At 47.6% G+C, this 21,389-nt stretch overlaps 2 protein-coding genes across 3 annotated transcripts; one reads left to right on the top strand and one right to left on the bottom strand.

Annotated features, from left to right (window-relative positions):
- Nucleotides 1–1,432: 1,432 nt before the first annotated feature.
- On the top strand, nt 1,433–15,598 carry SMAGP (small cell adhesion glycoprotein). The gene is made up of 4 exons (XM_036098878.2): nt 1,433–1,624; nt 2,383–2,451; nt 14,080–14,160; nt 14,861–15,598. Exons 2-4 carry the CDS (start codon nt 2,418–2,420, stop codon nt 15,037–15,039), a joined length of 294 nt encoding a protein of 97 aa, XP_035954771.1. The 5' UTR covers nt 1,433–1,624; nt 2,383–2,417; the 3' UTR covers nt 15,040–15,598.
- Nucleotides 15,599–17,196: 1,598 nt separating this feature from the next.
- DAZAP2 (DAZ associated protein 2) lies at nt 17,197–21,349 on the bottom strand. Of its 2 annotated transcripts, none has more exons than XM_036098877.2 (4): nt 21,191–21,349; nt 20,043–20,161; nt 19,462–19,630; nt 17,197–18,650 (listed from the first exon to the last, which is right to left on the bottom strand). In XM_036098877.2, exons 1-4 carry the CDS (start codon nt 21,201–21,203, stop codon nt 18,328–18,330), a joined length of 624 nt encoding a protein of 207 aa, XP_035954770.1. In that variant the 5' UTR covers nt 21,204–21,349; the 3' UTR covers nt 17,197–18,327. The 2 variants fall into 2 exon arrangements, with proteins under 2 accessions (XP_035954770.1, XP_035954769.1); XM_036098876.2 differs by having other exon boundaries at nt 18,275–18,650; nt 19,385–19,630.
- Between the last annotated feature and the right edge of the window lie 40 nt (nt 21,350–21,389).

Here is a 21,389-nt window from a genome sequence, read left to right as displayed (position 1 = left end):
TCTTCTTCCTCAGTGATAACTACTGTGCCTTTAAAAATATATTTAAATAAAATGAATTTCATCAACTTACTCTCTTTTTTCCTCTGGTTTTTACCGACCAAATAATATCATTAGCAATGAAAGCAACCACCCTTGCTTATTTTATTTATGTTTTCGCTTTTTTTCTCACACTATGCCTCTATTCTCTGAGATTTTCTGTCAGCCTTTGTTACCCAAATGAACATGCACCAGACCTATCAGTCTATATAAATATTGATTTCCAAAACTAGAGAACTCCTCACAGGAATAAGCAAGCAAGGAAATCTGTATCACTGGCAGAATAACCACTTGAGTCCTAACCCTAAATAGGAAGCCAAGATAAAAATAGCTAGCATTTACTGAGCACTTACTATGTGCCAGGTAAGGTTCTAATGCTTTAGATGTCTTAATTCATTCTCTCCCCCCAGTAACTTCATGAGACAGGTATGGCCCTAGATAGAGAAATGAAACCGAAGTCCCTTGTCTAAGATCACACAGCAAAGCGCATTCCAGAGCCTGTGTTTATAGTATTACAACCTTAGTCATTGAGTTCATTAATTTGGGAACATTTCCCGCCACAGAGAAGTGAGTCAAGATGGCTAAAGTATGGCACTGATTAACAGTTAAATTGAGGTGCTCACCATGTGCTAAACGTGTGGCTATGGTATGGCTTCATTTCAGGGACGAGGGAACAGATTTTAGAGATGCTAAGTCATTCGCCCAAAGTGACACAGCTAACAAGCGGCGGGGCTGGGGCTGTTTGAATCCAAAGTCCATGACGCTCTTAACCTCTACACTACACGGCCTCAGAAGAACGTCAGACGAGGAAGATCCGGATGGGGCACCGGTCCCCTCCCCACAGTCCTCCCAGCTTCCCGGCCGCGGTGCGCCTACTGAGTTAGCTCACGCTCCAGGCTTCTGGACACCGACCTATTTACGTAAATGATATGCAAACGCAAGTAAATGTAACTTTCCACATCTGCTGGAAATTCAAATTACGTCGATGGGGGGCAAGCGGACAGATCCCAGTTATCCCAGTTCCGATCCCACGCCGTCTGGAGCTTCGGGCCGAGGGAGGAAACGGCTCCGGGTGGAGAGTAAAGTGACAATCGGACAAGGAAAAGCAGCCTTTCCTCCCGGGGGAGCAGAGGCGGCCGGGCGGGCAGAGGGAACCTGCAGAGGGCGGTTTCTCTCCTCTTTTCCTGTCCCACCCAGTCGGCCGGTCCCTCCACCCCCACTCCCGGCCGGCCTCCGCCGCTCGCTCCGCGCGTCCGTCCGCGGCTTCCTCCCGCTCGGTGTCCCTCGGCGGCTCTGCGCGAACCTCCGCCGTTCCCGCCCCCGGCGAGTTCAAAAGGACGCGCGGAGTGGCGCCGGGCCCTCCCCCGGCCGCCCGTCCGACTGGTAAGGTGAGCACGCGGAGGAGGGCACCGGGGAGGGCGAGGCCGGGCGAGCCCGGGGGCCGCACGCACACCGCAGGCGCCTCGGCCGCGGGAGCGACGCGAGCCCAGAGCGGCCGGAGCCTCTCCCGTCGCGGCCGCTCGGAGCGGGCTGCCCGGACGGACGGACGGCCGCGCGCGCCGCGGGCTGGCCCGGCAGCCGTGTGCCGGTAACGCCGGAGGGCCGGGGCGGGGGGCGGGCCGAGACCGGTCGCCGGGTCGTCGCCGCGCGAGGCTCGACGTCCGCGCGGGACGCCGAGTCCCGGGCCGGGCCAAGTGGGGTCGGCGCTACCGGCCGGCCGGTGGGGTTCGGCAGGCGGTACGCGGGCGGCGCTGCGGGCAGAGGGGAGGAGGGCTGGGGGGGGGGAGCGGGCCCGCGCGGGACAGCGGCTGGTCGGGGACAGGCCTGAAGGGGACTGAGGCCCCTCACCACGTTCAAGTGTCTGGCTCCCGGCCCCCAGGCCCCGGCCCTGCCCCCACGCGGGCTCGGGAGCCGCCGCGTCCTGCCCTCCCGGCCCTCTCCTGCCCCCTAGTGGACGGTTGCGCGCAGACTCGCGGCTCGGGGAAGAGCGGGGTACCTGTGCCTGCCGCTTGGTGAAACTGGGTCCGCTGTTAATTTGCATACCTTCGCCTAACTTTCTCAGGCCGGGAGAAATCCCTTAGGTAAATGTGGTGGCCAGGTGAAAGGATCTCGGGGTAGTACGGTCAAAGGCAACCCACACCAAGTACCAGAGGCCTCGGCTCTGCTCTTGGCACCTGCAGCCTGAGGAGATATTCAGGGAAACCAAAAGAGAAGGGTTTAGGACTAGCCCCATGGGGGAAGGAATCCGGCAAAACCCGGCCCTTGCAAAGGCTTTCCTGGGACTTCAGTGTCTCCAGCCCCAGGTAGGGGCCCACCTCACGCCTGTCTTTGTCCCTCTTCATACAGATCTGCCTCTGCCTGGTGCCCATCCACTTGCTGCAATGACTAGCCTGCTAACCCCGCCTTCTCCAGGAGGTAGGTGAAGGCCTTTCCCGGTGCGAATGGTAGAGACTTGCTAACATTCCCCCACCTCCAGCCCAGGCCTGGAATTCCCTGAGGCCTCAGCCCAGATGCAGTGACCCTCCCACTTCCCCGTGCCCGCCTCACACCGGAAAAGGTCCTGGGAAGCTGCGGAGGGCAACCAAAATGCTTGCTTTGGTGCAGTTTGAATCTGAAATCATATGGACCTGGGCCAGTTCCCAATGTTACCACTTAAAGCTTTGTGACCTTCAGTGAGTGATCCACTCTCTAAGCTCCAGTTTTCTCATTTGTAAAAGGGGGAAATGGTACCTATCTTATGAGCTTATTCATGAAGATTAAATGAGATAACCCATATAAAACACCTCTAGCACCGTGTCTCATATCTAGTAAGCACTCAATAACATTGGTTATTACTATTAATGGGTGCTTGTTAGAGACCCACCTTTTCCTGGAAAGGAATTCCGCCTGCTTTTTCATTCCACTCCTCTGATGATACACTCCGGCATCAAAATCCATTGTTTCCTGGAGCTATGCTAGGCAGGGATCCACCTCATCACACTGAGAAAGAATTCCCGCCTTTTGTTTAGTAACCAAGCTGAGCCAGACATACCATCAGACAGTCACTGATGGTTTTCGTTGTGTACGGTAGGGTAAGGGAGGAACCAAACCTTGGTTGGGCTATGTACCTCTGTTTTCATGTACACAGCCTCATTCGTCACTCATTAGGACACACATTATCTACCATACTGATGTGGAAACAAGTGAGTGACAACCCCAGGGAAGCTGAAGACACTGTCCTCTGTGACCATGATGCACATAATTCAGAATGTCCGTTATCCAGTGAGAGACAAGAGGGAGAAGTGGATAGAAGTCTAGATTGGTCAGCAAAGGCTTCATGAGTGGGGAATGGAATGGGAGGAAGCACTTAACCTTGAAGAATGGATGTGGTTTGTACAGACCAAGAAGGGTGCAGTGACTGTTCCAGATCAAGATAGTGCCATGCGTGAGACCACAGATTGCATCTTTCCTGGAAGGTGTTCTGGAGGAAAAGGCAGAGGACCTCTAGAATAAACCTACCCACAGGGAAAAGAGGTGATGTTTTGGCAGCTAAGTGAGAAGTTAGGACTTGGGCAAATTCTTTTCTTTCTTTTTTTTTTTAAATTTGTGGTAAAATATACATAATATGTTATTATTTTAACCATGTTTTGGTAGTTCGGCGGCATGAAGTATTGATTAACATTCACGCTGTTGTTCAGTCATCATTACCGTCCATCTCCAGAACTGTATCATCTTCCCAAACTGAAACTCTGTATCGATTAAACAATAACTCCCCATTCCCCCTCCCTCCACCTCCTAATGACCAGCATTTTACTTTCTATCTGTATAAATTTGACTAGGTACCTCATATAAGTGGAATCATACAGTATTTGTCATTTTTTTTTTTTAAAGATTTTATTTATTTGACAGAGAGACACAGCAAGAGAGGGAACACAAGCAGGGGGAGTGGGAGAGGGAGAAGCAGGCTTCCCGCAGAGCGGGGAGCCCGATACGGGGCTCGATCCCAGGACCCTGGGATCATGACCTGAGCTGAAGGCAGACGCTTAACAACTGAACCACCCAGGCGCCCCCAGTATTTGTCATTTTGTATCTGGCTTTTTCACTTAGCATCTCAAGTCCGTCTGTGTTGTATCATGTGTCAGAACGTCCTTCCTTTTTAAGGCTGGATAATATCATACTGAGGTTCAGGGCAATTAAGAAATTTTCAGAGGTTAAATTCTCCCAAGGTCGTGTGGCTAATAAAGGCCAAGGCAGGATTTTGTGCCCAGTCCTGATTTACTCCAAAGCCTCTGTCCTCTCTGTCATGGTACACCGCTCGCAGAGCCTCACTGCACCCCACTGGCCCAAGCCCATGAAAGAGAAGGAAAGAGAAAGGAAGTAGAATTCCAGGGCGGGTTCCCATGGAAAGGAGAATTGAGGGAGCCGCCCTTTGTTGGGCAGGTCTAGAGCAAATAAGTAGGTTGGCAGACTCAGGTGGCAAAGGATCTGATACCTCAGTGATAAGAGATTTAGCCTGAAAACAAGGGCCACAAAGAAACCAACAGGTATCGGGGTTAACAACAACCAAAAAAAGGGTACATAAGCAAAGTAGATCTTGAAGTTCATTTGCTATTGGTTAGGATTTGGGTGGAGCCTTAAATCTTGTTGTGGTCCTCTACCCCAAGCCCCCCACCTGAGAGAAAACTGGTGTTACAGTCCTTCCAAGCCTGAGGAGAGGGAAGGAAGAGAGTAACATTATCATTCCTTTGTTTGGACAGGGAGACAGGAGAGAAATGGTGTAGGAACAGGAGATAATGGGGGGAGAGCTGTGAGCCATTCACCCCTTTTTACGCCAGGCTTCCTGAACTTAAGTTTACTTTGTTGTTGTTTATTTTTTCATTAAAAAGCTATTATATGCCCCTCAAGGAATAGCCTTCTAGACCTTTTTTATGTATATGCAGGCATATATATGTGTATGTGTGTGTTTATAGTTCCATTTTAATTTACTTTTTTTCAAACATGTAATCTTATTACACATTACTGCTCTAGCAATTTGCTTTTTTCATCTCACCATCTATCCCGTGCCAGTAATTACAGATCTACGTCATTCCTTTTGACAACTGTGTAGTGTTTCCAGACTGAATGGCCTGTAATTTATTTAATCATTCCTCTGCTGATGGACATTCAGATATGTGTCACTCTTGCAAACAGTACTATAATGAACACCCTTTCCATTCTGCAGTAAAATTCAGGGAACCAAACCCAGTGGACACGTAAACTAAAATGGTTAGCTGAGGCAGAGCAGAGATGTTTCCAGAACCTGGAGAGTTGATAGTGTGTGGTGGAAAAAAACCTTGGAATGAGGAGCTAGATTCGAAGCTCAGCTCAGCCAACAGCTCAGTGACCCTGGGCTGGTTGATGCAGTTTGCTAAACTCGTACATAATGATAATAACAACCCTGCTTACATCATGACTGTGAAGTAGAGATAAAATAGTATATGTTTCGTAAACTGTAAATAACAAATATAGATTACAGCTCTGTTTTCTTTTTTTTCTTTTTAATTTTAAGTAGGCTCCACGCCCAGCATGGGGCTTGAACTCACGACTTTTAGACCCTTAGATTAAGAGTCACATGCTCTACCAAATGAGCCAGCCAGGCGCCCCCACAGATTATAGTTCTGGCACTTGAAACCTGAAGATCCTAGCTCCTTAGCACCTAGCTGTTTCACTTAGTCTGAAACAGCTCTTTTATGCAGAGTAGAGTTCAAAAATTTGATTTTTTAAAAAATATTTTATTTACTTATTTGACAGAGAGACAGCGAGAGAGGGAACACAAGCAGGGGGAGTGGGAGAGGGAGAAGGAGGCTTCCCACAGAGCAGGGAGCCCAATGCGGGCTCGATCCCAGGACCCTGGGATCATGACCTGAGCCGAAGGCAGACGCCCAACGACTGAGTCACCCAGGCACCCTTAATTTTTTTTTTTTAAGTAAACATTTTATTGGAGTAATTTTAGATTTATAGAAAAGTTGCGAAAATAATATAGAAAGTTCCCATATACCCTCCAGCCAGTTTTCCCTAATGTCAGTATCTTATATGACCATGGCATGTTGTGAAAACCAAGAAGTTAACATTGGTATAATACTGATAACTAAACTACAGCCTTCGCTGAGATTTCACCTGTTCAAAAATTTGATTTTAAGGAGAATTCTGATAGAACACTTTCAATTTATAAAAATTCCAAAATTAAGGCTGAGAAAGGTCCTGAGGGTCAGCTAGTCAAACCACCCATTCTGTGCTAGAATTCTCTCTCCAGTACCCCATGAAGCATCTGGCCAGTTTTGCTCTTCCTTCTCTGGGAGAGACCTCTCTGTCCCATTAGTTTCTGCCAGTGGTCCTCTTGCACAGGTCATCCCTTGGCATATTTGAAGATGGCATTCAAGTTCTAGGCTCTCCCTAAGTTTCCTCGCTGGGCTTTCTCTTACCAGCTTTCCTTATCTGATACAGTTTCCAAGCCATTCACTTTGTTGGCTGCTCACCACAAAACTGTCATACCCAGACTCAGCTGTCTAAGAGCAGCACAAAGGAGGGCCGCACTGTTACCTCCATTAAAGAGCCCCATTATATTAATGGGGCCTAGAATAACAGCAAGTTTTAAATTTTTTAAGATTATAAAAGAACAGTTGACCCTTGAAAACATGGGGACTAGGGGCGCTGACCCCCACACAGTCAAAAATCCATGTATAACTTTTGACTCCCCCAAAACTTAACTACTAATAGCCTACTGTTGACCCAAAGCCTTACCAGTAGCCGTCAGTTAACACATATTTTATATGGTATACGTACTATATACTGTATTCTTGCAATAAAGGAAGCTAGAGAAAAGAAAATGTTATTAAGAAGATCATCAGAGAAAAATGCATTTACAGTACTGTACTGCATTTATGGGGGGAAATCCACGTTGTATGTGGACCCATGCAGTTCAAACCCTTGTTGTTCAAGGGTCAACTGCATTTATCATCGTAAGGAATTTGGGAGATAAAGGAAAGCATATAGAAGAAAAGAAGAGCCATCCAAAATTCTGCAACCTAGCTGTCAGTCTTGTTGCCATTTGAGGGTATTATCCTTCCAGTACCCGTGGCTTTTGGGTGATCTCACTGTAAGTCTTTTATACATGCTGCTGCCAAGCCGTAGCATCTCCATTCTTTCTTCGTCAGTAGTTGAACAAGACCAAGGAATCTCAAATTCTCGTCTTGTTCAGTTTGGCCCATTTCTCCAGTTGTTTGAAATCTCTCTGTTTATCAACTTGTTAGCTGCCCCTCTTGTTTGGAGACTTGCACAAATTTGCCACACCTCTCCTGGGCCCGCAGGAGTCTGCGTTTACCCAAAGGGCACGAAGCACTTCCACACTCAGCTTCTGCAGAAGGCACAGGTAGACCACCAAAACAAAGATCTTGCAAAGAATTTAATATGCAATGTGTTAGAAAAGTCAAGCAAAAAAGCCAGAGTTATTACCATCAGGGAAAAATGATACTGAACTTTCTTATGCCTGTCTTGCGATGTAGTATTTTTATTTTGAATTACAGGAAGACCTTAAATTTGGTCCTGGCATGGTTTGACATAACACTATCAATTCAAAAAGAACTAAGGTCAAATCCCAGTGGAAGAACTTGTGCTTAGACTTGGACCACTTCATTCCTTGATGGTCAGTTTCTACTCCACTTAGTCCTGATAGCCAGGCTGTATTACTCCGCAGGATATTATAAACAGTCTTTTAAAAAATACTTATTTATTTATTGTGGAGAGAGAGAAAGTGAGCACAAGCAGGGGGAGCAGCAGAGGGAGAGGGAGAGAAGCAGACTCCCTGCTGAGCAGGGAGCCCGATGCGGGGCTCCATCCCAGGACCCTGAGATCATGACCTGAGGCGAAACCAAGAGTCAGACGCTTAACTGACTGAGCCACCCAGGCGCCCCTATTATAAACAGCCTTATCCGTGTACTGTGATAAGACACTATTTACTCCTACAGCACCTTCAGCTCTCCCATCCTCACTCTCAATAGATGACCTTGCATTCTGTTTTCTTGAGCAAATTAACGTCCTTAGAAACAACTGCCCAACGTTCTGCATGGAGCACTGGGTGTTATGCACAAACAATGAATCATGGAACACTATATCTAAAACTAATGATGTAATGTATGGGGATTAACATAACAATAAAAAAATTTTTTTTAAATGAAAAAAAAAAAAAGAAAGAAACAACTGCCCAAGACCCCCACCGCCCCCATCTCGCCGCCACCTGCCTCTAGTGCCCACGTGCATGTCAGTAGCACGCACTCTCTGCTCTGTCTGCAGCCGGCCCCTCTTTCCGGGCACTGGTCCCCATCCCTCCAAGGACGCGGTTGCAGCCACTGACCTCCCTCACGCATCCCCAGCAGTTCCCTCTCTTCCGAGTTACGCCTGTCCTTCCTATCTGTACATAAACATGCTGTCGTTTCTCCCATCCTTGAAAAAACAAAAAAAAACTTGAACTCCCTTCCTCCTCCAACTGCAGCCCCATTTCTCTGCTCACATTTACAGAAAAAAGAGTTTATCTATATTCTGCCTCCAGTTCCCCCTCTTCCTCTTTTTTTTTCTTGAATCCAGTGTCAACCAGGGCCTTACACACAGCACGTCACCAGAGCTTCTGTTGTCTGGGTCATTCATGAGCCCTGCATAGCGAAACCCAGTAGTCCTTGTACTTGATCTCTGGCTGCTACTTCTCAGTCTCTTTTGTTCTTTCCTTTCTGGGCTCAGCCCTTGGGCCTCTTTATCGGTACTTATTCCCTTGGTGAGCTCACCCATTCTCGGGGGCTGAAATATGCTGACTTTTTAAATCTCCAGTCCAGACCTCTTCCCAAAATTCCAGTCTTAACAGCTGCCCTTGGGTATCTAATAAGCAGTCATGTCCAAAATTGAACTCTGATCTTCCCTTCCAAATCTGTTCCTCCTGCAGGCTTTCCAGCTCGGGTGACACCATGCCTTCCTTCCCTCCAGTCACTCAAGCCCAAAACCTTGGTGTCATCCTTGACTCCACGCCATACCCTGTCAGTCTTGGTGTCAAATGTATCCAGAATCCTACCACTGTTTCACTGGGCTACACTGGGCTTCCTCACAACATGGTGGGCTCAGTGTTTCAAAAGCATGGTCTTTGGAATTTCAGGCCCTACCCGAGACCCCCTGAATCATTTTAACAAGATCCCTAGGAGATTCCTATGCACAACAAAGGTTGAGAAGCACTGCTTAATCCAGTCTCTGAGGTTCTCATTTCAGTCACGGAAAAAGCCAAAGCCCTTCCATGGCCTGCAGCACCCATAGTATACAGCCCCCTTGATTTCATCTCCTCTTGCTTCTCCCTTGCTCTCTTCAGTGACCTTTGTGCTGTGCCTTAAGCATGCCAAGCATGCAACAGCCCCAGTGCTTTTCTTTTTTTTTTTTTTAAAGATTTTATTTATTTATTTGACAGAGAGAGACACAGCGAGAGAGGAAACACAAGCAGGGGGAGTGGGAGAGGGAGAAGCAGGCTTCCCGCGGAGCAGGGAACCCGATGTGGGGCTTGATCTCAGGACCCGGGGATCATGACCTGAGCCGAAGGCAGATGCTCAACGACTGAGCCACCCAGGCGCCCCCCCCCCCCCAGTGCTTTTCAATATTGTGGATAGCCCTATCTCATACCTGCTGTTCCCTCTGCTCAGATCTCGGCCAGGCTGCCTTTCTTCTAGAGGTCTTTACTCAAGTCACCTCATCAGGGAGACTCCCTGACCACCCCTATCCACATGCCAGCCCCCTACCCCACTTCCTGCTCTTTTTTTTTTTAAGATTTTATTTATTTATTTATTTGAGAGAGAGCACAAGAGGGGTGAGGGTCAGAGGGAGAAGCAGACTCCCCACTGAGCAGGGAGCCCGATGTGGGGCTCGATCCCAGGACGCTGAGATCATGACCTGAGCCGAAGGCAGGTGCTTAACTGACTGAGCCACCCAGGTGCCCACCCTGCTCTTTTTTTTCTATATAGCACTAATCAGTATCTAATACAGTGTATCTTTTTCTTATTTTATTTATTGTCCATTTTACTTTCTCAGAATGTAAACTGTATGAAGAAAAATTTTTTTTAATTACAGTAAAATTATACATAACATAAAATTTACAATATTTAAGTATACCATTAAGTATATTCACACCCAGACTGAACTCTGTACCCATTAAACAACAACTCCCATCCCGGGGCCTCTGGCTGGCTCATTCAGTAAAGCATGCAGCTCTTGATCTCCGGGTTTTAAGTTCAAGCCCCACATTGGGTAGAGAGATTACTTAAAAATAAAATCTTAAAAAAAAAAAAAAAAAGTAACAGCTACCCATCCCCTCTCTCCCCAGTTCCTGACAACCACTGTTCTACTTCCTGTCCCTGTGAATCTGGCTATTCTAGGTACTTCATATAAGTGGCATCCATTTTGTAGCATATATCAGAACTTCCTTTGTTATATTAAAAACAAAGGAAATTCTGACACATGCTACAAAATGGATGAGCCTTTGTTCCTGAGATGTATGCTTCCTCCTTTTTAGAAGTAGATTCCAGAGAGCCTTTGCTTCCAACAGAGACCATTTTCATCAGAAGCAAAAATCTGATGTAGGGTCCACCTTCTTCATTACTCCGTTGTCTTCGTGTAGAGGTAAATTTCTTTGTACCTCCTTCGTTTGTACTTAACTGCTTCACCAGATGGCTTCCAACCAATAACTGCATCCAAGGAAGGCACTTCTATTGAAGTGTATGTTTCTTTTTTTAATCCTTTTTTTTTTTTACTATTTTATTTATTTATTTGAGAGAGAGAGAGAGCGAGAGAGAACATGAGCGGGAGCGGGGGTGGAGGCAGGGGTGGGGGCAGAGAGGGAGAAGCAGGCTCCCGGCCGAGCAGGGAGCCCCACGCAGGACTCGATCCCAGGACCCTGGGATCATGACCTGAGCCGAAGGCAGACGCTTAGCCCACTGAGCCACCCAGGCGCCCCGAACTGTATGTTCCTGCAGGTCTTTCTACATTGCCAAAGTGTGCTCTTCAGTTGTAGCGAGCTTGCCTCTGAGCACCTCAAGCGTTAAAGTGAAGGAGGTTGCCTGGGAGGCAACATGGCTTCCCCGTTACACAGACGTCGCTCCCCACTCACCGGTTGCCCCTGAGCCCGTCCGCATTAAGGACGCACTCTTTGTGGCACAACAGCGTGTAGTTGGTTGTGGTCGGCTGGTGTTCCTCCCGCCTTTACCCGTATTTTTTAAATCCTCGAGCTCTCTGGAAAGCTTGTTTTGCTGCCCCGTGGTAATCTTTCATGATCTCTCCCTCTTGTTCCCTCTTGGAAAAAAAGAAAAGGACATAGTAGGAAGGATTCGTATAAATACCTTGCTTGGGCTTTGGAACGTGTAGTCCTGGATTCAGATCTTGGCTCCATGCACTGTTGCATCATGTGTGACATGAGCCATGCCATTTAACTCTCCCAGGGCCTCAGGGTCCACATTAGCAAATAGAAACACCTACTTTGAAGTGATTGATGTAAGGATTAAGGAGTATGTCTATAAAGCACCCAGCACGAAGCAGGGACTTAATAAATGGCAGCTGCTGTAATTGGGATCATTTGCAGAATTTCCCAACTAAGCAATCATCTTCCGTCCTCTGGGAGTCATATGTATCTGCCCTCTGAACCCTCACTGAGATTGAGCTCCGTGGTCTGGTCCCTGGTAGGGGCAAAGTAAATTGCTGTTGATTGATTGAAGTGAATCTTCTTAATCTTTATACTTAAGCTCCCGTACATAAACTCTTTTTCTCAGTGCTTTGTATATCTTACGTTTTCTAATGTTAAAGAAAGGCAAGACTAAGAGCATCTGTACAGCATTCTAGATCAGTGGTGGGAAGATGAAGTGCAGCCCTGGGAGATTTGGGGGAGGAAAGTGTGCGTGGTGGCGTGGTGAGGGGCAGCAGACTGAGGCAGGGATCAGGAGGGTAAAGTTCAAGGCTTCTCTTTGATGGAAGTCACAGCGTGATCTCAGAAGTGACAGCCCATCACTTTTGCTGTACTCTCTTTGTGAGAAGCAAGTCCCTGGGTCCAGCCCGCACACAGGGAGAGGGGCTTACACAGGGTGTAAATAAACACCAGGCAGCGGGTACCATCCCGAGCCACCTCACCAGCTGCCCACCACACCTCTGTTTTGCAGTTCAAAAAACTAAAGCTCCAAGAGGTTTAGTAACTTCCTTAGGGTCACCTAGTGGTATGTTGGGGCAAGGTTCAAACTGAGACTAGCTTTCCCTTTTAAGCACTAAGCACAGAAAGAGTGTCACTACGTGATTGCTTCCTGTGCTCTCATTCAGGCCTCACCGTTGCCCTGCAGGGTCGGTTAATGTCGCCCCCAGCGGCAGCAGGAGACGTAACCATGTGGCCTGGCCTTGGGAGGGCGGGTGCTCTAGGCAGCCCACCCCTGCTTTCTCTGTTGCAGGACCAGGTTCATCAGGCCCCTTCTTGGCCTGTGTGAAAAGACCCTTCAACACCATTGACCCCTTTCAGCACTGCTCCCAGGCTCCCAGTCCCCCCGCTGGTGACTACGTATCCTTTGGCCTGGCTGGAAACCTGAAGGCGGCAGGCATCAGAGGGGAGTCACGCTCCTGCACTGTGCTCAGGCTGCGCGGGCCCTTGTCCCTTTTACCCTGTAAACTCCTACCCCCTGCTTCAGCGGCCAGCTCACATCTCACTTTCTGGGGAGGCTGTGCCCTTCTGGAAGACTAGATCAAGGCCCTCTGTCCCGGGCTCTCCTGCATGCCCGAGATCTCCTTTGTCTCGTGTATTGCGCTCATTAACTGTGAACCGTGGCATGGTGGAGGGTCAGCTCCATGAAGGCCGGCTGTTTGCTTACCATTATATCCACAGTGTGCCTGGCCCCCAGTACCTGGCGAAGGGTAGGCGGTTGATGAGTGCTGCTATTATTTATTGAATGAATATTGAATAATGCCTCCTGTGGGCGATGTCAGGGTCAGGAGGCCCCTTTTCCCCAGGATACCTCTGTCCTGCAGTAACCTTAACTTGGTGCCTTTTCAAATCCCTACACTAAAATGCTAACTAGGGACAGAAGTAAAGGGCTCCCTAACTGCCCATGTAAATATTTTTAAAAGGGACTCCTGGAGACCAGGAGTTTTGAGTGTCCCGACCCTGAGTAGTGACTTCAGGGGTGGGACTTCCAGGCTGTAAAGGATGAATAGACCAATAGCAGGAGGAGGTATGAGATATATTTTAGGGTAGGAGAGGCCTTGTTTCAGAACCTTTCAATTACATGGCCTACTCTGGTGGTGTAGGAAAGGGTTTTAATAAGGGAAGAGCATTATTTAGTTATTTAAAAATAATGTTGGAGCATCTGGCTGGCTCAGTCAGCAGAACGTGTGACTCTCGATCTCGAGGTTGTGAGTTCGAGCCCCGTGTTGGGCATGGAGCCTACTTAAAAAATTACAATTAAAAAAACTAAATAAAATGATGTTTACAAAGAGTTTGTAAGAACATTAAAGAAATGCCCCTGCCAATATAATGTAAATATATATACATGTATATACACTCATCATTTGATCTCATCTGTGTAAAAGTATGCATTCCTAATAATAGCTTATCCTTATTGAGTTACCTACTACCTGTCACAACAACCCTATAAAGCAGATGAAGACACTAATGCACAGAGGGGTTAGGTAATTTTCTGAAGGTAACACAGCCAGTAAAGGACAGAGCTCAGAACCTCATCAGTTAGGCTCCAAAGCCCATACTCTTTTTTTTTAAGATTTTATTTATTTATTTGACAGAGAGAGTGAAAGAGCACAAGCAGGGGGAACAGTTGAGGGAGAGGGAGAAGCAGGTTCCCCGCCAAGCAGGGAGCCCGATGCGGGGCTCGATCCCAGGACCCTGGGATCATGACCTGAGCTGAAGGCAGACGCTTAACGACTGAGCCACCCAGGCGCCCCTCCAAAGCCCATACTCTTAACCACTATATGACAAAAGAATTCACCCCATTTCCTTTTTCACTTTTCTAAATTTTCTAGAAGAACTGGTGACCACCCCAATTCTTCAGGCCACTGAAGCCCTGTCCCCAGAAGCCGAGGCCAGCACAGCACTCATTGCAGGTAACAAAGGCCCTGAGCCAAATCCATTTTGAATTCAAGGGCTCTCTCGCGCCATAGACTGGCAGCCCAGTGTAGTGATCGAGGATTTTCCCTATGCAGGAAAGCACCACAAATTGGAGACCAAATCCATTAATGGGCTCGTTTTGGCACGTAGGTTATCTTCTATGCACACACACAAGGCTATAAAAGACTTAGAGGCTTCACGCCCGAGACACTGCCAGTAAATGTGGGAAGTGGCCACAAATAGATATAAGTGTGTACGGGCAGTACACTCCAGTGTGCGGGTAGGGATGGGAACGTGTGTGGTTGGTCAGATGGGGGAGGACGAGGATGGGAGGGATCAGAGAAGTCCCTGCAGGAGGCTGTGGATTTAAAAATGCCTTCCTGTTGGGATAAGCTGTTTCCTGTTTCCCTCCTTCCTGTTTCTATCAGAATCATCAGGAACTGGTTGAGAGGGGGTGGTTTTGTTAGAAATCAAAAGCCATGTCTCCTTAGCTTAAGCCCCAGGATACTTCAGATTATCATGCACCGTGGAAGTGGGACTTGTGGGGGAATGTGGATTTTGGAAGTGGACGCTGGTTAACTAGAACAGAAGGATCTTTATAAAAAGTGAGGGAATCGCTGAATTCAGGAGACCCCATGAATTACTGAGACATCCTCAATCCTGAAACATCTCTGCATTTTCCCTCTCCTTTCCAAGTTGTTATCACCGTGGTCTTCCTCACCCTGCTCTCAGTCGTGGTCTTGATCTTCTTTTACCTGTACAAGAACAAAGGCAGCTACGTCACCTACGAACCTGCAGAAGGCGAGCCCAGCGCCATCCTCCAAATGGAAAGTGACTCAGCCAAGGGCAGGGACAAGGAGGAATATTTCATCTAATGATTCCCGGGCCCCAAGGAGCTTCTCCAGGCTCCAGTGCTAACACACTATTAGGTGAAAGTTTTATCTGAAACCGGTGAGAAGCATTGATTGATATGGGCAAACCCGAGCTCCTTCTAGGACACAGGCCCAAATGCCAACATCACTGATGCCAGGGACACAGAGAAAGCTGTTGATGATGTCTTTAGCGAGGCCTTTGTAGTCTAGCTGGTTTCGGTGGCTGCCCAACAAGGTGGAGCAACACCAGGCCACATGAGCCCGGTCATCTTCACTTTTTTCAAGGTCAAAGGGAAGGAGAGTTAGGGTCGCTGGCTGCTCCTCTGTCCCCTACCTGGTCTGCTAGTGACAGCTGGAACAGAGATAGTGTCTGTAGAAGTTCTTCCCAGGTGCTGGAAAGCATGGTAAAAGGCCAAGCGGGGAGGGGCAGGAGACTATGGAGACCCCACCCCCTGATGAATGTGCTATATCTCCTAATCTGAGCCCTTCCTTTCCATATTCCCCAACAACCTTATACTGATGCTATTTTTATCACAATTAAAAATGTTCATTGATACAGAAATCGGATTCTTGTGTGCAAGAAATAACCACCTTTATATTTTGACTTATCCATACTTAAACTTTTTTGACATTTTCTTTTGCTTATTTAACTCGTTTGCATATGTTCTCTCCCAAACATAAAGAACCCTAGGGAAGTTTCAGAAGTTCCCACAACCATCTCAGGAGTTTGAAACAAAGATGGTGTGGGAAGCTTGTCCCAGGGGTGTCATTAGAAACATACCCTGGGAGATGAAATGGTTTTACCTTCCATCCTGGCAAGGGCCAGAATTTCCCAGACCCATTCTTTTTTTTTTTAAGATTTTATTTATTTGCAAGAGAGAGAATGAGAGACAGAGAGCATGAGAGGGAGGAGGGTCAGAGGGAGAAGGAGACTCCCTGCTGAGCAGGGAGCCTGATGTGGGACTTGATCCCAGGACTCCAGGATCATGACCTGAGCCGAAGGCAGTCGTTTAACCAACTGAGCCACCCAGGCACCCTTTTTTTTTTTTTTTTAAGGTTTATTTGAGAGAGAGCACGCTCGAGAGAAAGCATGAGTGAGAGGGGGTAGGGGCAGAGGGAGAGAGAGGCAAGTTCCCCACTGAGCAGGGAACCCAACTTGGGACTCCATCCCAGGACTCTGGGATCATGACCTGAGCTGAAGGCAGATGCTCAACCAACTGAGCCACCCAGACGCCCTTCCCAGACCCATTCTGTGTATACACAGAGGGAACCAGAAACAATCTCCCCACCACTCTTCCCACCAGTGTCCTTTGAATCAAGCCCAGAGAAGCTTCTTGGATCTTAGTCCCCAAATGGTATGTGTTTAAAAGACCCAGTGTTTTGATAGAAATCATAGCTCCCCAAATACTGTTTACCTTGGAATTAAGCTAAATCTCCTTTGAGGTCTTTTTTTTTTTTTTTTAAAGATTTTATTTATTTATTTGACAGAGAGAGACACAGCGAGAGAGGGAACACAGCAGGGGGAGTGGGAGAGGGAGAAGCAGGCTTCCCGCGGAGCAGGGAGCCCGATGCGGGGCTCGATCCCAGGACCCCAGGATCATGACCTGAGCCGAAGGCAGACACTTAACGACTGAGCCACCCAGGCGCCCCCCTTTGAGGTCTTAATTGTTACTGCCTCCATTGTCCAAGCTCAATTCCTCCCAAGACCCAAGAGTTGAAGAATCAATTTTGACAATCCTAGTTTTCAGTATTTCTCCACACAGAACTTTGGAGAAACTGAAGGTCACCTTGAACTTACACAGACTGTCATACTAAAACATTTTTCTCAAGTCAAATTCTAGAGCAAGTTAGGACAATCAGTCATTCCCTTATTTCTAAGTTTATGTTCTAAGTTTATGTTCTGGCATAATAGGCTCTTAAGAATCTGAAAGAGCTTAGAAAGTAAAATGAAGAAAAGTAAAGCACCTAGAATGGGACTCATGAAAATGGTCAAATCTTGGCCATGTATTCCTGAATTTATTTCAAAGGCTTCATTTAAAAAACAAAACAAAACAAAACAAAAACCCAGAATGACAGCAGCACCTATCTGAATTCTGGGTGGGACATAAAAGATATATGGAGAAGAAATCTAAAAACAAGTTGAGTAAAGAATCCTTGAAGTGAGGTGTAATGCAACTTCATCACTTTATTCAAATCTTCAAAATAGTCTTTATTCTACATTTTTAGTATAAAAAATCCACAAGTTAAGTGCACCACAGTGTAGAGAGAGACATACAACGCTGAACTTCCATAACAGTCAATGGTACAGTCAAACATCACATGGACAGAACACAAAATTTAGATGAACTGAAATTATAAAATAAAATAAAATCCAATTTCAGAAAACAAAAATCAAAATATTAAGGATCCCTGAAATATTCTTAACCCTAATGAGATTTCACTGGACTCAAGTCATTTTGTAGTGAGGGATTCATAACATGACCCCATTAACCCAGCTGAGGAATTCTCAGGAGCCATGAGGGCTTACATCAGGTACTCTGACAATGAACAGTAACCAATTTCTGGATGGGAAAACTTCCCCTAATTTGGCTCTGACGTCATCAGGCTTTTGAAATGCATCCTCCTCCTTGCCCCCACATTTTAAACAAACCTGTTTATAGTACAGTTTGCATTGATACCCTTTGTTCAAATAGAGCTCTGTTTTTCTGGCACCGAAGCAAATTGGGGTTTGGTTCATGCATGAAGAAACAACCTATGGGGAGGGTCCAAGAGGCACCCTCCACTTTTGCCTGAGGAGATGCAAAAGCAGAAGTAATGGGGCCTGTGCTTGGGGCACAGAGGGGGTTTCAGAGGATCCTTGTGAAAGACTAGTTAAAAGATGGCAAGTGGGGACAAGTGCAAGGAGAGAAGGAAGTTAGTCTGACTGGCTTTCTGTCCTGCACCATTGATTCAATGGAGATTGGCGGGAAGGAACTGGAAGAGACTAGAGGTGAGGGTGGGACATGGGGCAAAGGATGGAAAGGAGGGAAAGGCAGACAACTAATGCGTTTCATTTATAACAAGTAATAGAAATCAAAGACTTAAAGGAGATTAAAGACCAATCAGAATAATTTGGCAACTTTAATTCTTAGGAAGATCAAAGTTCCCTCCAAACCTAATTTGATGTTTTATTAACTAAGAGCAAAGACCAGTATGGTACAGTATTACTCCAGAGGAATTAAAGGAAGATCCTTAGGGCTGCTTTACCCACATTCATTTTATGAATGGATGCCTCCCCTACCTCAAAATGCTTTAAGGAGGTACTGCTACCATTACATGGTTCCTTATTAAGTTTGAAAAGTGCCTGAAAGTTTGGGCACCAGAAAGACACCCCAACAACATGTGTCTAAACTGCAACTTCAGGTTAATATGACTAAAGCAGTTACATTGTGAGAAGTGCTGAAGGTATGTGATGTCTTTCCCGGCACAGAGGTGGCCTTGGTTCTTCACCAGATGGTGTAGCCACCATCTGAGCCACCCATGAAGAAGTTTCCCTTCCGCTGAGTTACGAGGACATTGGCTCCCTGCATGACTGCAAGCTGAGCAGCGTTGGGAGGGCATCCAGGGGGTGGAGGCTGAAAGGAAAAGACAAGGTTGACTGGGCATAGGGCAGCTGAGACAAGGGAAATGGACACAAGTGAAACAGGATCCATTAGGAAGATGGCAATGTACTGACCAATCGCATCTTAAAGCTAGTCCTGCCACCAACTTGGGTTGTAAACCAGGTCTGTATTCTCTGTGAACCCAAAGATACAAACAGGAAAGAGCCTACCACTCACTCAAAGGCATTCTCACCTCATTTCAGGCATATGGTTTTGAGTGGATGGCCCTAGCAAGGACCATTTGGGCTCTAATTCTTATACATGGGCGAACTAAGCAGGAAACCGAACTACAACCTCTAGCATCTTTCCAAATGCTACTTAATAGGGACGATGCTTTCTCCATTTTTAATCATCTTGTTTCCTGATGGAATGCCATGCTGATGGCAAATTTGAAGTAAATGCTTATGGAATGAATAAGGAATATTACTAGACCAGTACCAAACTGGAACTGAAAAGGCAGCAGGCAGGACTCCTAAGATAGGAAAACAAAGGAATCTGGTTAACTCAGACCCGAGAGAATGTACCAGATGCTACTGACTTTCCATAGTTCTCCTGCCCCCTCATCTGCTTTCTGCCTGACTACTGGAGATCAGTGGTTACACTAATGCCACAGCTATTATCCAGGAACGGTGAAAGGATGAATATGTAATCTCTTCAGAAAGTTAAAATACATAAGAGCTGAGTTTTTCTGGTAAGGTCATACTCACAGGAATGTTGCCAGCGGTAGCCCCAGCTCCAAATCTGGCACCTGCATCATACCCTCCTTCCACCAGCACTGCCGAACCAGGTGGATAGATGGGCCCAACTGGATAATAAGCCATAGGGATTGTGGAACCTAAAGGTCCAACAGCCACAGATTGGGCCATGGGAAGGTACAGTGAGGCGCCAGGAAATGCAGCTGACATGGTGGGGACTGTGGCAGCCCCTGGGTGCACAAAGCTCGGACGATAGAGCTAGAAGAGGTAGAAGAGAAGGGAACGGGTTACTTTAAGACATTCCAATTTTAGATCTCTTTCATGAGTCAATTCTTAATTCTCCTTGTGCAGATCACACTGTGAGTTACACAAACTGCCTTTCCGCTGCCATTCAGTATTCTCCTGGGTCACTTCCTGCTATAGCTAATGTTAGGCTCAAGGAACGCAAACTCATCTTCTTAACCTCAGCCTGTGCCAAAAAACATAAAATAATCAGATAATGCCCTCTCAACCCCAACAGAAACTGCTGAAGTATACAGTGTTTCAGACTATTCATGTGAGCACTCTCTCCTCTTTGTGGAGAGTAAATAAATATGTGGAGTCAGGCTTAACTAAAGACTGAAAATGTGATCCAAGAGTATTCAGTTCAAGTCTAGTAAACTGGAAGCACCTCTGAGTAGGCAGGTGGAGCATCAGTATAGGGTGGAGCCTGAGGAAGATGCAAGGTCTGAGGGTACACTGGATTCCCAGGAGGCTGCACAGGGTAGGTTGGCTGCGTTGGATATTGACCTGGAAAACAAGACGAAAATGCACGTTGCCTACCATACAGAGCCACCAAAATGGGGCAGTGCATACTGGGTAGCTAACCTAGTGGCAGCAGGCAGATTTGTAAACAGACTGCTCTGGAGGGCCTGATTTTTGAGGCCAAGAAAATAAGCATTTTCTTTGCACACTTATCCCACCTACACACGAAGATGGTGGATTCTAACTGGCCATAAAAGGCGCTCTTCCCATTAGCATACTGGTGTAAGGGAAAGTCTCGCTGGACCCAAGTTTCTCCATCGATGCAGGGCAGGTCTGGGCACCCGTTCCTGCCAATGTACCAACGGGAGGTACATCCTGCCTCCGCTCTGGGTGGTTTTCACAAGCCTAGTGTAACTGCCCACGACCTCGTTAAGTCACAGTGGTTATGATGATTTGCCCCATAGATTCCTACTCAAGGTCGACTTCCAAATAGAGTGAGTGGTGGAAGTGAACCTTCAGACTCGAGAGAAGATAAAGGGAAATGTCCTAAAAAACAGCTGAGGATCGTGTTCTGCCAGACACTAGTACAATCACAGGAACCGGGAGAACTTCGGGCCGCCATCGAAGGAAAGAGGAGAGAGACCCTTCTGGCCCCCCGGCCCGCCCACCAGCGCCGGCACCTCACTAGTTAAGCCCGGGCGCCAGCCTCTGGTTCCGGAGCGCGGCGCCCCGCCTCCGCCGGCGCTCCATTGGCCTACCCAAATCCCTGCTCTAGCTCCCCATTTGCTCCTTCAGATGCCCATCATGACAAGCCTTTCCCCCCCCCACCCCTCCACCCGAGCCCGCAGCTTCAAACTGCGCCACAGAGTTTAAGGAGGAAAGGGCCGAGAAGGAGCGAGTAGCCGTAGTTCGAGGATGACGAAGGCGTCTGGAGCAGCCCCCGGGACTGCAGCTGGCCCAGGACCGAGGCGCAGCTCGCCCCAAGCCTAGCGCTTGGCGACCCTGGGCTCCAGGCCCACTCGCTCCAGGCTAGCACGATTCCCCCCGACGACCCCAGCCGCCCCCTGTCCTTGCCTTTGCTGTTCATGGTGGCTGCTGGTCCGGTTCGGCTCGGCGTCGCGGACGGTTATTTTTTTCGACCTCTTCCTGTTCGTAGTCACTTCCGTGTCACGTGACGATTCGTCCGCCTAGCGTCACCCGACGCCCGAGTGCCGCTACCACCGGAAACCCCGCCCCTCCGCCCGGTCTCCAGTAGCTAGAGGAAGGGCTCGCG

Source organism: Halichoerus grypus, chromosome 6, assembly GCF_964656455.1.
Source record: "Halichoerus grypus chromosome 6, mHalGry1.hap1.1, whole genome shotgun sequence".
In the NCBI taxonomy this organism is placed as follows: Eukaryota; Metazoa; Chordata; class Mammalia; order Carnivora; family Phocidae; genus Halichoerus; species Halichoerus grypus.
Note: the sequence above shows the minus strand (reverse complement) of the source record. Positions and strands in the feature narration are given on the sequence as shown.

Coding starts and splice junctions, on each gene's coding strand:
- DAZAP2 (XM_036098877.2), bottom strand. Junction 19,631..20,042: donor CTCCACCTGCCTACTCAGAG/GTGCTTCCAGTT, acceptor TACCTCTTCTAG/CTCTATCGTCCGAGCTTTGT. Junction 18,651..19,461: donor TGGGCCCATCTATCCACCTG/GTTCGGCAGTGC, acceptor TTTTCCTTTCAG/CCTCCACCCCCTGGATGCCC.
- SMAGP (XM_036098878.2), top strand. CDS start 2,418: ATGACTAGCCTGCTAACCCCGCCTTCTCCAGGAG. Junction 2,452..14,079: donor AACCCCGCCTTCTCCAGGAG/GTAGGTGAAGGC, acceptor TAAATTTTCTAG/AAGAACTGGTGACCACCCCA. Junction 14,161..14,860: donor CAGCACAGCACTCATTGCAG/GTAACAAAGGCC, acceptor CTCCTTTCCAAG/TTGTTATCACCGTGGTCTTC.